The sequence below is a fragment of the Rhincodon typus genome, chromosome 35, assembly GCF_021869965.1.
Source record: "Rhincodon typus isolate 14 chromosome 35, sRhiTyp1.1, whole genome shotgun sequence".
Taxonomy (NCBI): Eukaryota; Metazoa; Chordata; class Chondrichthyes; order Orectolobiformes; family Rhincodontidae; genus Rhincodon; species Rhincodon typus.
This window is the reverse complement of record NC_063366.1, coordinates 10,584,954-10,599,021: the sequence shown is the minus strand read 5'-3', so window position 1 is coordinate 10,599,021 and position 14,068 is coordinate 10,584,954. Positions and strand designations below refer to the sequence as shown.

At 43.1% G+C, this 14,068-nt stretch overlaps 1 protein-coding gene across 1 annotated transcript in view; it reads right to left on the bottom strand.

The window, feature by feature from the left end:
• The window catches only part of LOC109927203 (complement C4-B-like), a 119,063-nt gene that overhangs the window by 54,389 nt on the left and 50,606 nt on the right, over positions 1 to 14,068 (bottom strand). The window contains exons 16-21 of the mRNA XM_048616509.1: positions 11,678 to 11,748; positions 9,852 to 9,991; positions 7,780 to 7,992; positions 6,190 to 6,245; positions 6,024 to 6,103; positions 3,571 to 3,774 (exon numbers count right to left, since the gene is read on the bottom strand). Coding sequence (XP_048472466.1) covers positions 3,571 to 3,774; positions 6,024 to 6,103; positions 6,190 to 6,245; positions 7,780 to 7,992; positions 9,852 to 9,991; positions 11,678 to 11,748 — 764 coding nt within the window. The remainder of the gene's footprint in view (positions 1 to 3,570; positions 3,775 to 6,023; positions 6,104 to 6,189; positions 6,246 to 7,779; positions 7,993 to 9,851; positions 9,992 to 11,677; positions 11,749 to 14,068) is intronic.

Below are 14,068 nucleotides of genomic sequence, written 5' to 3'. Positions count from 1 at the left end.
GTCTCCTCTTCCATTCAATAAGATCAATAGTGATTTAATAATCCTCAACTCCAATTTCTTGCCTTTTCCCTATAACATTGGATTGCCTCACTGATCAAAACTCTATCGCAGCCTTAACCATAGTTAATGACCCAGCCTCAACTGCCCTCTGAGACAAGAAATTCCTCCTCATCTCAGTCTTCACTGGGTGATCCCTCAATCTGAGATGATGCTGTCTGGTCCTAGACTCTCCCACAAGGGGAAACAACTTTCCACATCGACGCTGTCAAATCCCCTAAGGTTCATTTTGGTATGAAGGTCAAACTGAGGTGATATAAAACAACGAAATGAGGAGATGCTAATGGAATGGAATGTCAGGATACACATGTAAAAGTCACTGAAGACAGTAAGGCAGTATGTCGAATAAAATACGTGGGCAGCTGCGTTTTACAGGTAATGTCACAGGCTATAAAAGAAGAAGCCTCTGTTAAGCCAGTCTAAAATGTAGGCCAATCTCAGTGGGAGTACTGGTGCCAACTGTGGCCACTGCTCGAGGTGCAAGAAAGTTTCAATTAAGCAGTTCCAGGAATGAATGACTTCAGTTGCGAAGGTTGATGGGAGAGGCTGCATCTGTTCTCCTTGGAGAAGATCAGGAGGAAATTTGCTTGACATGTTCAAATCATGCCGTTACTGGACAGAGAAGGTTAGGAGAGACAGTTTTGACTGGCGAAAGTCTGCCAAGAAACAGAGGAGACCGTTTTCAGGTGATTGACATGAGAAGCGACTCAACAAAAGGAAAATACGTTTTCTTTTAAAATAGCGAGTTAAATAAGGTTGTAAAGACCATAAGAAATTGTTGTTCGAGCTTGCTTTGCTCTTGAATAGGATCATGGCATCCTCACGTCCACTTTCCTACATTTTACCCATAACCCTTGATTCCCTAACTGATCGAGAATCTAATTATCTCAGCCTCAAATATACATAAGGAATTTGTCCCCATAGCTCTCTATGGCAAGGAGTTTCAAAGACTCACAACACTCAGAGGAGAAATTCCTCCTCGTCTCAGTCTTAAATTGGTGCCCCTTTATTTTGAGATGGTGCCCTCTAGTCCAAGACAGGAGGGGAAAACATCCTCTCGGCAGTCGTTGTGACCTGCTATGGCTCGATCTAGAGAGTGGTGAATACAGACAAAACCAAGGCCTTCTAAAGGATAGCTTCATGGCCTTGTGGTATTATTGCTAGACTATTAATCCAGCAATCTGGGTAATGTCATGGGGAATCTAAGTTCAAATCCTGCCATGCTAGTTAGGTGGGATGTGAATTTAACAAAAATTATGATGGCCTCGTGTTTTTTTTTGTCGGAAAAAAACCATCTGGCCCACTAATCTCCCTTTTGTATGGAAACTGCTATCCACATCTGGTCTGGCCTGTGTGCGACTCCAAGTCCACAGAAATGTAGTTGACTCTTAACTACCCTCTGAGCAATTAAGTGATAAATACTGGCCGAGGCAGTATATCCCGTGAATAAGTTTTTACAAACTCCAACAAAATGGTGACGAGCTGCGTTGCTCTTGTGGTGGGACAGATTGGAAGGTTCTGCTGCTGAGTTGGAACTATTACGTGCTCCCATGGTTAGTAATTCTGATGTAGTCGACCATACAAACTCCACGGCACCCTATGGTTCGCTGTCCAGTCCTTGATGTTGTTGACGTAAAGAGGCCGGTCAGTAAGAAGGGATGGTTTTACCAAGCGAATCGAGTACTAGGACAATCGAGGAATGATGCTTTTTGGGAAATGACAGCCTTACTGGGAAAAGCGGATGAAGATTGCTGTTTCCTGCAGCTGTACTGGCCAGTCAACGGCCAGTATGGATTTGAGAAATACTGGAGGTGACATTTTTCTTTTTTATTCATTCACAGGAATGATGACATCACTGGCTAGGCCAGCATTTATTGTCCAACCCTAATTGCCCACAGGGCAGTTAAGAATCAACCACACTGCTGTGGGTCTAGATACACATATAGGCCAGACCAGATAAGGATGGCATCTTCCTTCCCTAAAGGGCATCAGTGAACCAGATGGGTTTTTCCAACAATTGACAATGGATTTGTGGTCATTGTTAAGTTCCTAATTCCAGGTTTTTTAAAAAAAGTTGAATTTTATTGAATATTTTCACAGGTTTGCAAGTTAGAAGAAAATCAAAGAGAATGCAACTAATACGACCTTTTGAAAGAATGAAACAGCCATCAGTCAATGCTTTAACATGTTGCAGTCCATATCTAAGAGTTCATATCTTACATCCATTTTTTTAAAAAATTATTTTCTAACCAACCTGTCATTACACACTTCCAGAGCAGGTGGGCTTGAACCCAAACAGAATCATAGAATCCCTACAGAGTGGAAGCAGGCCGTTCAGCCCATCAAGGGCACACCAATGCTCTGAAAAGCATCCCACCCAGACCCACACCGCCTACCCTATAACCCCAAATTTCCTATGGCTGACCCTCCTAACCTGCACATCCCTGGGTACTATGGGCAATTTAGCATGACCAATCCGACCTAACCTGCACATCTTTGGACTGCAGGAGGAAAGATCAAACATTTATGAGGAGAATATGCAAACTCCACGCAGACAGTTGCCCAAGGGTGCAATCAAACCCGGGTCCCTGCTGTTGTGAGCAAGTAGTGCTGACCACTGAATCTCTATGCCACCCTGGAAGTACTCTTGGCTTAGACGTAGGGATGCTACCACTGTGCCAGAGAAGCACCAACTCTTGTTGTTCATATTTTCCCAGCCAGTCTGTTCAGAGATATCATTTCACACCACCATAATAGGTGGGAATTGAGCCTGGGTCTAGAGGTAGGGACACTACCACTGCAACCACAAGAACATAGGAATTGGGAGTGGAAGTAGGCAATTTAACTTTTTGAGCCCACTCCACTATTTAATATGATCATGGTTGATCTAAGCCTAGCCTCAAATCTACTTTCAGCCTGCTCCCCATAGCCCTTTCTCCAGCTTTTCATCAGAAAAAAATATCTATTTCTTTCTTGAACCTGTTGATTAATTCTGCCTCCACTGCACTCTGGGGCAGTGAATTCCACAGATTCACAACCCATTTGAGAGAAGTAGTTTCCCCTCATCTCGGCTTTGAACCTATCTCCTCTCACTCTATATCTATACCCTCTTGTCTGAGACTGTCCCACAAGGGGGAGCATCTGTGCAATGTCTCCTTTATGAATCCACGTTAGCACTTTATACACCTCAATCAGGTCCCCCCTCGTTCGTCTGAACTCCATCAAACACAAGCCCAAGCTATTCAACTGCTCCTCTTACGAAAGCCCTTTCATTCCTGGAATCAACCTGGTGAACCTTCTCTGAACTGCCTCCAGTGCCACCACATCCTTTCTCAAGGAAGGAAACTAAAACTGGACACAAAACTCCAGGTGTAATCTCACCAAAGCCCTATGTAACTGCAGCAATGCTCCTTTACTTTCATAATCCTGTCCTTTTGCAATAAATGCCTCACACCAATCCATAGCAATATTTGAGAAATGTTTCAGTGCACTTTAAATGACTGTATACTCCACCTGCTCTAATATGGCTGAGTGCTTCATCCTTTAATTCTGGTCTTAGATGTAACCATTGGTCACTTTTGTCGAGGTAATTGACAGCAAACACAGTTGGGGCCAATTTAGATGTTGTTTGCTCAGTGCACCCTGTTGGTAATTGAATGAGCTTGTCGATTCCTTCTGGTGATAGGCTGTTTTCCACAGTTTCTCCCATCACGTGACCTACAAAAAAAGGCACCAATAAGGAGTTACCGAACGGGATGGGAGTGGGAGCGCTCAAATAAATCTAAAACCTGTTAAAATGAATGGAGCAAAAATGACTAAAAATAAACCCGATGAACTGCAGATGCTGGAAATCTGAAATGAACGAAAATGGAAATTGCCGGAGAAATTCAGTAGATGTGGAGCGAAAGTGAAGTTAACGTTTCAGGTCCCATGAGCCTTCTTCACATTTTGTTTGTGATCTTTAGTACATGTGCACTCAATTGTAGATCATTCTTGACAGTCCTACGTAGAGACGGGTAGAGGGATGTTTGAAGTTAAGGAACACAGCCTGGCTGATGAGATGTAAAACAGACTATCTTATGACTGCTGGGCAAAGTTTCAAAATGCACTTTTTCTTGCTTCATGCTCCATCTAATCTTGTGTACAAGGGAGGAACTGGGCTTGACTGGATAACAGCTGAGATAGTTTGCCATGGATATTAAGTCATTTTGCTCCAGTTGGAGGTGAACCTTGCACATACTCACATCAGGCTTGGAGAAAGCCACAACAGGAGAGTTGGGGACTAAGGCAAATGCAACTGGAAGGCAACAACTGGGGAGTAAGTCCGCCAAAGATATTTGACATTACGATGAAGCAATGCAGGTATCTCCTGGGCCTGATACAAGTGACCTTTGACAAAATCAACACTTTGCATCTGGCATGACAATGGAGGTCCTTTCTCCCGTCATTTCCATTGAGTTCACGACTGCTCCTCACTGCTTAAAATTTTTGAGAAGATTTGTTGATGGAGCTCCGTCAACAAACACATTGAACTGGACCCGATGGACAAACCACTGAAAAACAGAACTGAAAATACTACCAACCACCCTGGCAAACCGAGGCATATAAATAACAAGCGGGACAGAACACTAGCGCTTCACCAGAGGCACACTGACAAAGTTACCCAGCAGGGTGACAAAACATTTGCAACCAAACACACCAGCTCAGCAAGCCGGTCTGCTAGTTCCTCAATGTTTTAGCTCCCTGGGCCGGTTCTGTAATCTCAACTACAATTAAGAGCCAGAATTTAGAAAAGACGATACACATTTAGCTTGATGGTAGGAGGCAGAGAGTAACAGTGGAAGGATGCTTGTCGGACTGGAGGCCTATGACTAGTGGTGTGCCTCAGGGGTCGGTGCTGGGCCCATTGCTGTTTATTATCTATATCAATGATTTGGATAAGAATGTACAAGTCATGATTAGTAAGTTTGCGGATGACACTAAAATAGGCGGTATCGTGGACAGTGAGGAAGTTTATCAGAAATTGTAGCAGGATCTTGATCAGCTCGGGAAGTGGGCTGAGAAGTGGCAAATGGAGTTTAATGTAGATAGGTGTGACGTGTTGCATTTTGGAAAGTCAAATCAAGTTAGGAGTTTCATGGTGAATGGTAGGGCCTTAAGGAGTGTAGTGGAACAGAGGGACCTTGGAGTTCAGGTGCACAGTTCTCTGAAAGTGGAGTCACAGGTAGACAGGGCAGTGAAGAAGGCTTTTGGTACATTGGCCTTCATCAGTCAGGGCATTGAGTATAGATGTTGAGATGTTATGTTGCAGTTGTACAGGATGTTGGTGAGGCCACACTTTGTGTTCAGTTTTGAACCCCTTGTTATAGGAAGGATGTTGTTAAATTGGAAAGAGTGCAGAAAAAAATTTACGAGGATGTTGCCAGGACTCAAGGGACTGAGTTATAGGGAGAGGTTGGGCAAGCTCTTTTCTTTAGAGTGTAGGAGACTGAGGGTGTATCTTATAGAAGCGTATAAGATCATGAGAGGTATGGATAGGATGAATGCACTCAGTCTTTTTCCCAGGGTTGGCGAATCGAGGACTAGAGGGCATCAGTTTACAGTGATAGGGGAAAGAATACATGGGAATCTGAGGGGCAGCTTTTTTACTCAGAGGGTGGTGCACAAATGGAATGAGCTGCCAGCAGAAGTGGTTGAGGCGGGTGCATCAACAACATTTTAAAAGGAATTTGGACAAATACATGGATAGGAAAGGTTTAGAAGGATATGGGCCAAGTGCAGGGAAATGGGGTGAACGTGGATGGACATTTTGGTCAGTATGGACCAGTTTGGGCTGAAGAGCCTGTCTCTGTGCTCTGTAGTACTCTGGCTCTACGATGATCTCATTTTTCCTGATAGACCAAGGGAAACTTCGCAATCGATAACTGATCTCAGAATTATTCTTCCAGCTGTGAAGTATTAGTTACCTCTTGCACGGACATAAAGATAAGACTTGGTGTCTGGAACCACGTTGGAAGGTTTTGCCTCGAGCACTTGATAGGAACTCCTCGCTAGTAACAAAACAGAAAAAAAAGTTAAGAGAAGTTCTGTTGCCTTTTAACATAAAATCGGTTTCTAAATGGAATGCAATACTTGCCACGTGGATCAATGGAAATACTTTGCTCTTCTGTCTTCAAGACACCCTCCCCCTGTAACAAAAAAAAAATCGATAGAATCACAATTCCTGTGAGGGAAGCTACTTATGGCACAGCCAGTTACAACTCAGAGGTATCACTGCTCTGAAGGAAGCAATTCGAACTATCATTGTTACTTTCCACTAAATCATTCATATAAAAGTAGTACTACAGTCTTTAAGAATGAAGAGTACTGAAAACTGGATGCTCGATTATTCATCTCAACAATTTTTTATCCACTTCATCCTTGTGTTGACAATCACCTGCTTATCAAACTTTAAGAGGTAAGGTTGCATACGGTCATTAAAGGAGGAGGTAGCTCACTCATTTCATGCATCAGCTCCATTGAAATGAACAGAGCCGAGCAATGGCCACGTGTCCAATTTCACCAATCAGCTCATGTTGAATTTAATGATGCAGGGAGTTTTCAAGCTTACATTCTGACAACCAGAAGTTGCTCACGTTGTAAAAAATAATGTAAGACTTGTAACATCATTTTAAACATTTTCCAGTTACATTTAACTTGAGCTGACGTCTACAGTAAATATATGGAGAGGTGATGGTCTAGTGGTATTATCGCTGGACTGTTAGTTCAGAGATCCAGATAACGTTCTGGGGGCCTTGGTTTGAATCCTGCCACTGCAGATGGTGCAACTTGAATTCAATTAAAACAAAAATCCGGAGTTAAGTGTTTAGTAATGACTGTGAATCAATTGTCAGGAAAAACCCATCAGGTTCACTAGTGTTCTTCATGAAAGGAAATCTGCCATCCTTACATGACAAGTGACTCCAGACCCACAGCAATGTGGTTCGGGGCAGTTAGGTATGGAAATGCTGCTTAAGCATGAATGACAAAAGGAAAAGAAATTCTTCTTAGAGCACTATAGAGGAAACATGCATGTCAGGGAAACAATATTTAGATACTAACTAATGAGAGATGACAAACAAGGAGCATTAAATCTGTTGATTCTCCACAGATATTACCAGACCTGCCATCATCCTAATTTATTTAGGATTTCCAATAGTAGCATTTTGCTCTGTCATTACTTTTTACTTGCTAATGTTTTTTGACAGTTAAGGTTTGCTTAATGGCATAACAAATTGAAGCTGGAGTACATTGGGAGTAAATTTTTACCTATCGAGACTCTGAATAGAGTTTTCATTCATTGCATTTCAGCATGCTCCTATAAAAAGGTAGGGTGAGTCACATTCTTAAATCCAATCATTTCAGAATACAGCTCAAAGACATACTGGTTTGAACTGACAGATCAGGAGAGCTAACAAAAGCAAGGATGTTAATGTACCAACTTGATTCTTACACCAATCTGAGAATTCAATGTTACCTTCACTGATGCCAGTATTGTGTTATATCAAATATAATTTATTTATTCCAAATAATATTTCCTAGCCATTGAAATGACATTGACTCCATACTCCTACATAGCTAGGCTATGTCTGCTATTTCAGCAACACTGCGTAAATCGCACTCACATCTTCGGACGCTAATTGGTAAGTAATTATAATGTAGAGCAAAGAAAAATCCACTCACCAGCACTTTCAGTTTCTTTGTAACAACATCACTTAATTTAAAAAAACCCACTGTGTGTACAGCTACTGTGATGGGTATATCGCCAATGGTTAAAGGAACCACAGAGAAATATACAGGAAGGGCTGACTTTGCTTGAACTGTCACATTTCTTTCTTGATTCTTGCCTGTGGCAGGACTGCAAAGATTATCCACTGGCTTCATATATACTTTCACCTGGTTGTATTGCAAAAGGTGTGAGGTTAACACAGACAATATTGAAACAAAAAAGAGTATAGCTGAAAAAAAAAAGACATTTTACTGAATGTTTACATATTGCACACATCAGGACAATTCTCAAGCATACCAATTCAAGTAGGAAATTGGCATTTATACCATCAGACGACAGTGGTGACTGGTTAGTTAGTGGGGGATTCTTAATGCAAAAAATGGGGTCCTGAGGGATAATGGGCACCATGAAGAGATAGATTCTTGCTGTATATGTCACATAAAGGCCCTAAGGCTCTTGTTTCCGAGAAGTATCTATTTTACCTCAGATTACCCTCAATGATTTAAGCTTCAAGTGTTGCTTGACACCAATTCCTTTTCCAAATTATAGTTTTGTCTTTTCCATTAATACAGCCAACGGTTAAAGGTGCTTCCAGAAACTGCTGAAGGTGGTATTTTCCCTATTATGGGGGAGATGTAGTAGGGTCCTATTCTCGACAGATAAAGAAGAAATGGCCTGAATTTAGGTAGCGCCTTTATTTACCTTGTGTCGTCTCAATGTGCTTTACAGCCAACAAAGTGTAGATGATATTGCAATTTGGGAACCTAATGCTCAGTCATGAACAATGACCTCCCACAATCAGCCAACTGAAAAACCCAGACAATTGCTTTTAGTGATATTCCTGGAAGGGTAAACAGAAAGATTATCTCTATTCTTCTTAGCAACATTCATTCACCTGGGAGGCCAAATAGTTTATCCATTTCATACATGTCTTAATCTGAACATAGCTGACTGGGCTGTATAAAGGCACAGTTGTTAGCACCGCTGCCTCACAGTGCTCGGGACACAGGTTTGATTCCACTGTCAAGTGATTGTCTGTGTGGAGTTTGCACGTTCTCCCCGTGTCTATGTGGATTTCTTCCCACTGTCCAAAGATGTGCAGCTGAGGGTGGATTGGCCATGCTAAATTGCCCATTGTGTCCAGGGATGTGCAGGCTATGTTGGTTAGCCATGGTAGTTGGGGGTGGGTCTGGGTGGGATGCTCTTTGGAGAGTCAGCGCTGATTTGATGGGCCAAATGGCCTCTCTCTGTACTATTGCTCTGTACTATTACCCTAATGCACTTTGTATGGTATGATCTGCCTGCACTGCACACAAAACAAAACTTTTCACTGTACCTAGGTATATGTGACAATAATCAATCAAATTAAAAATCAGAGAGTCGTGGTGGTAACAGGAAATAATTTTGGTCCTTAGGAAGAGGTCAGTGCCTGCTTATGCAATAGATCAGAACTAACGTTTCAGGTCCGGTGACCCTTCCTCAGAACCAGACCCGAAACATTAACTCTGATTTTATCTTTACAGATGCTGCCAGACCTGCTGAGCTTTTCCAGCAACTTCTGTTTTTGTTCCTGATTTACAGCATCCGCAGTTCTTTTGGTTTTTGTAAGTTTAATCCTCGGAATGAAGGGCTTGTCATATGAGGAGTGACTGAGGACTCTGGGCCTGTAATTGATGGAGTTTAGAATGATGAGGGGTATCTGATTGAAACGACTGAGATGCCTGGATAGAGTGGACATGGAGAAGATGTTTCCACTGAGATGAGGAAGAAATTCCTCAGCACAGAATGGTTAATCTATGGAACTCATTGCCATAGAGGGCTGTGGGGACAAAATCATTGAGTGTATTTAAGCTAGAGATAGACCCAGGTTCTTGACTAGTAAGGGGATCAAGGGTTACAGGGAGAAGGCGGAAGAATGGGGTTGAGAAACATATCAGTAGTGATTGAATGGTGGAGCAGACCTGATGAAACAAAAGGCCTAATTTTGCTCCTATGTTTCATGGTCTTAGTTAGTTTCAAATGTTACCTGAATTTCATCGTAGTGGTAGTTGTACAATATTGCTCTCACTTCCAGTTGCTCATTTCTTTTGACTGAATACGGTAGCCGCAAAGATATGAAGAACTTCTTGAACACCTTTATCGTCTTCGGCTCAGCAACACAAAAACCTGAAGGTGATAATAGGAATTTAAATGTATTATTGAACATACATGTATGTCTCCTAGCCTCAATCACAAGTTTCTAAAATAATATTGCTAGAATTTAATTGTTCTTAACCAACCAACATTTGAAATTTTTAGGAAGGAGTATGAATCTCTTGATGCGTTTCATTAATATTTGAATTTTGCAACACCTTAATTTTGCCCATTAATTTACTTTTGTGCATTTTGAAAAATGGAGGATTTATATCATGTGCCTCCTATCAAGGATGAGGCTGCAAGCACACAGATGGGAATTGAGTGCATTCAGCCTGAGCTAACAAGATAGACTGAAGCAAAAGGTAAAACAAGATAGAATCCCTACAATGTAGAAGCAGGCCATTCAGACCATCAATTCCACACACCAAGCATCCAAAAAGCATCCCACCCAGACCCACACCCATCCTATCCTGTAATTTCCATGGCTAATCCACCTAGCCTGAACTTCTCTGAAGACTAGAGAGCAATTTAACATGGCCAACCCACCTAACCCACTGAGCTTTGGACTGTGGAAGGAAACCCACACAGACACAGGGAGAACATGCAAACTCCACACAGACAGTTGCCTGAGTGTGGAATTGAACCTGGGTTCCTAGCACTGTGAGGCAGCAGAGCTAACCACTGAGCCATGACGTAATGTTGAGTCACCAATATCTCTCACCTTATCATCCAAGATTAATCAATATTCCAAGACATTGTTTCTCATTCAACTTCTCATGTTATGTAATAACATTTTTTATTTCAAAAATATACTTTATTCATAGAAATATCTTTACATACATACTTAGTCACTAAAGCAGTCCAGTTCTGTATCGTAGCAAATGCTGATACAAACAAATATTGGAGTTTAACTCTGTCCAACAAACAAATTAAAGGCATTTCTTACTTGCCCAAGGCTATACTTACATATATTTGAGGCACCTGGAGGGTCCAATAACTGACGGACCCCCAATTACCTTCAGCAGGAAGACTTCAGACGGTGGTCTTTCCCCACTGCCCCAGGGCAGCAGCTGCCCCAGGGTTTAGTGCGTCCCTCAGCACATAGTCCTGGACCTTGGAATGTGCCAGTCTGCAACACTCGGTTGATATTAACTCCCTGCGTTGGAAGGCCAACAAGGTTTGGGCAGACCGAAGAGCATCTTTCACTGAGTTGATGCTCCTCCAGGTGCAGTCAATGTTTCTCTCCGTGTGTGTCCCTGGGAACAGACCGTAGAGCGCAGAGTCCTGCATCACGGAGCTGCTTGGGACGAACCTCGACAAAAACCATTGCATCTCTCTCCAGACTTCCTTTGCAAAGGCACATTTCAGCAGGAGACGTGTAACAGACTCTAACCCCACCCCACAACCACTTCGAAGTCAGTGTGAGGTGGTGCAGAAAGACCGGGTGTACACGGAGGATCTCACAGGTAGTTCCCCTCTCACCATCAGCCCAGCGATGTTGGAAAGTTCTGGTGATAAGGCATTCTGCCAAATGTTTTTGACAATCTGCTCCTTAACTGTTTCAAATTAATAAATGGTTCACAGAAGAAGCTCTGGCACTGTTGCACACAACACTGAGAGCATGTGGGCACAGTTCTCTTTACACTAATCATGAGAAATATAGTTTAATGCCAGTATCATCTCACAAATGAATATCAATTCAGGAAAGAGTCTCACCTTTATTGTTAAACATGCCGACCGCCTGAACTTCCCATGTTGTTATTGAATCAGGGAGGACAACATTAAACCTAGAACCAATAACAATACAAACAATGGCTGAGGAAAGGAACTCATTCAAAAGAAACCGCGACCCCTTTCTTTTTGTAAGTCACCATTCCAACCCACCATCATCGCTTTTCATTCCATAGTCTTTGAATCTGTTGGTGCCTTCCATTTCTATGAACCTCCCCAAGCTCTGTCCAAATAGGACACCCCAGCCCTGCAAAAGTTGTGAAACCTCCCTTGGAACCGATATAATGGTTGTCCTTTTCAACCTATCTTCAGCTTTTGGCACGTTTCCTCGCACTATCCACTGTCATAATTGTTGAGTGAGGTCTGTACTCATCTGTCCCCATTCTTACCTTTTCAGTTGATTCAGTGGGAGTTTGTGGTATAGTGGTGACGTCCTTGGGTTAGTCATCCAGAACCACAGGTTAATGCTCTGGCGAGATGAGTTTGAATCCCACCGTGATGGATGGTGAAATTTTAGTTGCAAATCAGTAATGCTACCTCACAGTGCCAGGGACCCCTGTTTACTATGTATTGTTCAATACTACTGACTTAATTTGCTCTGTTATCAATACCAGACGTGAGTGACTGTGTGGAGTTTGCACATTCTTCCCGTGTCCACGTGGGTTTACTCTGGGTGCTACAGTTTCATAGAATCCCTACAGCATGGAAACAGGCCCTTCGGCCCAATAAGTCCACACCAACCCTCAAAGCATCCCACCCAGACCCAGACCCATCCCCCTATAACCCACCTAATCTAAATATCTCTGAACTCTATGAGCAATTTAGCACGGCCAATCCACCTAACCTGCACATCTTTGGGCTGTGGGAGGAAACCGGAGCACCTGGAGGAAATGCACGAAGACACGGGGAGAATGTGCAAACTCCACACAGACAGTGACCCGAGCGTGCAATTGAACCCGGGTTCCTGGCGCTGTGAGGCACCAGTGCTAACCCACTGAGCCACCGTGCCGCATTCCTCCCACTGTGCAAAGATGTGCAAGTTAAGTGCATTAGCCATGGGAAAAAATTGCCCTGTAGTGCCCAGGGATGTGTAGACTAAGTACGTTAGCCATAGTTAATGCCGAGGCATGAGGATAAGGTGGGTTCTCCTCAGAGGATTGGTGTAGAGTTGGTGGGCTGAATGGTCTCTATTTGCACTGTAGGGATTCTATGAACTCTTTTCCAGAACTGCGACTGTTATTCTGCTTTCTTCCAAGGAGATAACTTTGGTCACATTCCATTTGACATCCTCACTGTTGTCGGAAACATCCTCCCGAAACAGAACATTAGTTAATCTGACAAGCAAGACACCACTGAGACACCTTAGCAGCAATGTGTACAATCCCTGAGATGCCCTCCAGCAACTCGCGGAGCACCTTCCAAAATTGTGACCTCTCCTATCTAGACAGAGAAGGGCAGCAGAGACATGGGCAGACCACGCCCTGCAAGTTCCCCTCTGAGCTACTCACCATCCTGACTTGGAAGTATATTTCACTATCGCCAGGTCAAAATCCCAGAACTGACTTGGTAACACCACTGTGGGTCTCTTTATACCCCAAGGACCAAAGAGATTCAGAAAGGCAGCTCATGGCTACCTTCTCAGGAACTGATCAGGATGGACGTTAAGTGCTGGCCCAGCCAGCAATGTCTAGGTGTTGTAAATGTGTAGCAAACTGAAGGTCTCAAGCACACGTATGTGCAGTGAAAGGTTTTAGTAGCTGATAAGGAGAGGAAAGGATGGAGTGGGGAAACTGGGAATAGAACATAATTGATGGAACAAATATATCATTGCCAGTAGGCCATTTGGCTCTTCAAGCATTCTCCACTATTCATTACGATCATGGTTGAGCATCCAACTCAATAGCCTGTTTCCTTTTAACATCCGCATCTCCCATATCCTTTGATCTCTTTAGCCACAAGTGCTATCTACAACATTTTGGCCTCTACTGCTTTCTGAGGTAATGAATTCCACAGGCTCACCACTCTCTGAGGGAAGAAATTTCTCCTCATCTCAGTCCTAAATTGTCTACCCCATATCCTTAAACTGTGTCCTCTGCTCAATCTAAAACTGTTGCTCTCGAGAAGGAAGGGCCAGGTGGCTATGAGGGGATACGTTTTGGAGCTGGAGGCAGTAGATTCTGTCTGATCCACCCTCTCCTTTTCCCGCTAGGGTCTCGTGCCGACCACTTCCTGATGGATACCTGGTTAAAGGTGCAAATTTCTCCACGAAAGACAGGTGATATGGGACAGTCCAACCACTTGGTGTTTGTGTACCAAGGGTCTACGCACAGCTTGATGCAGCTGCACACCAATGTGGCCATCCAGATGAGGGCAGTG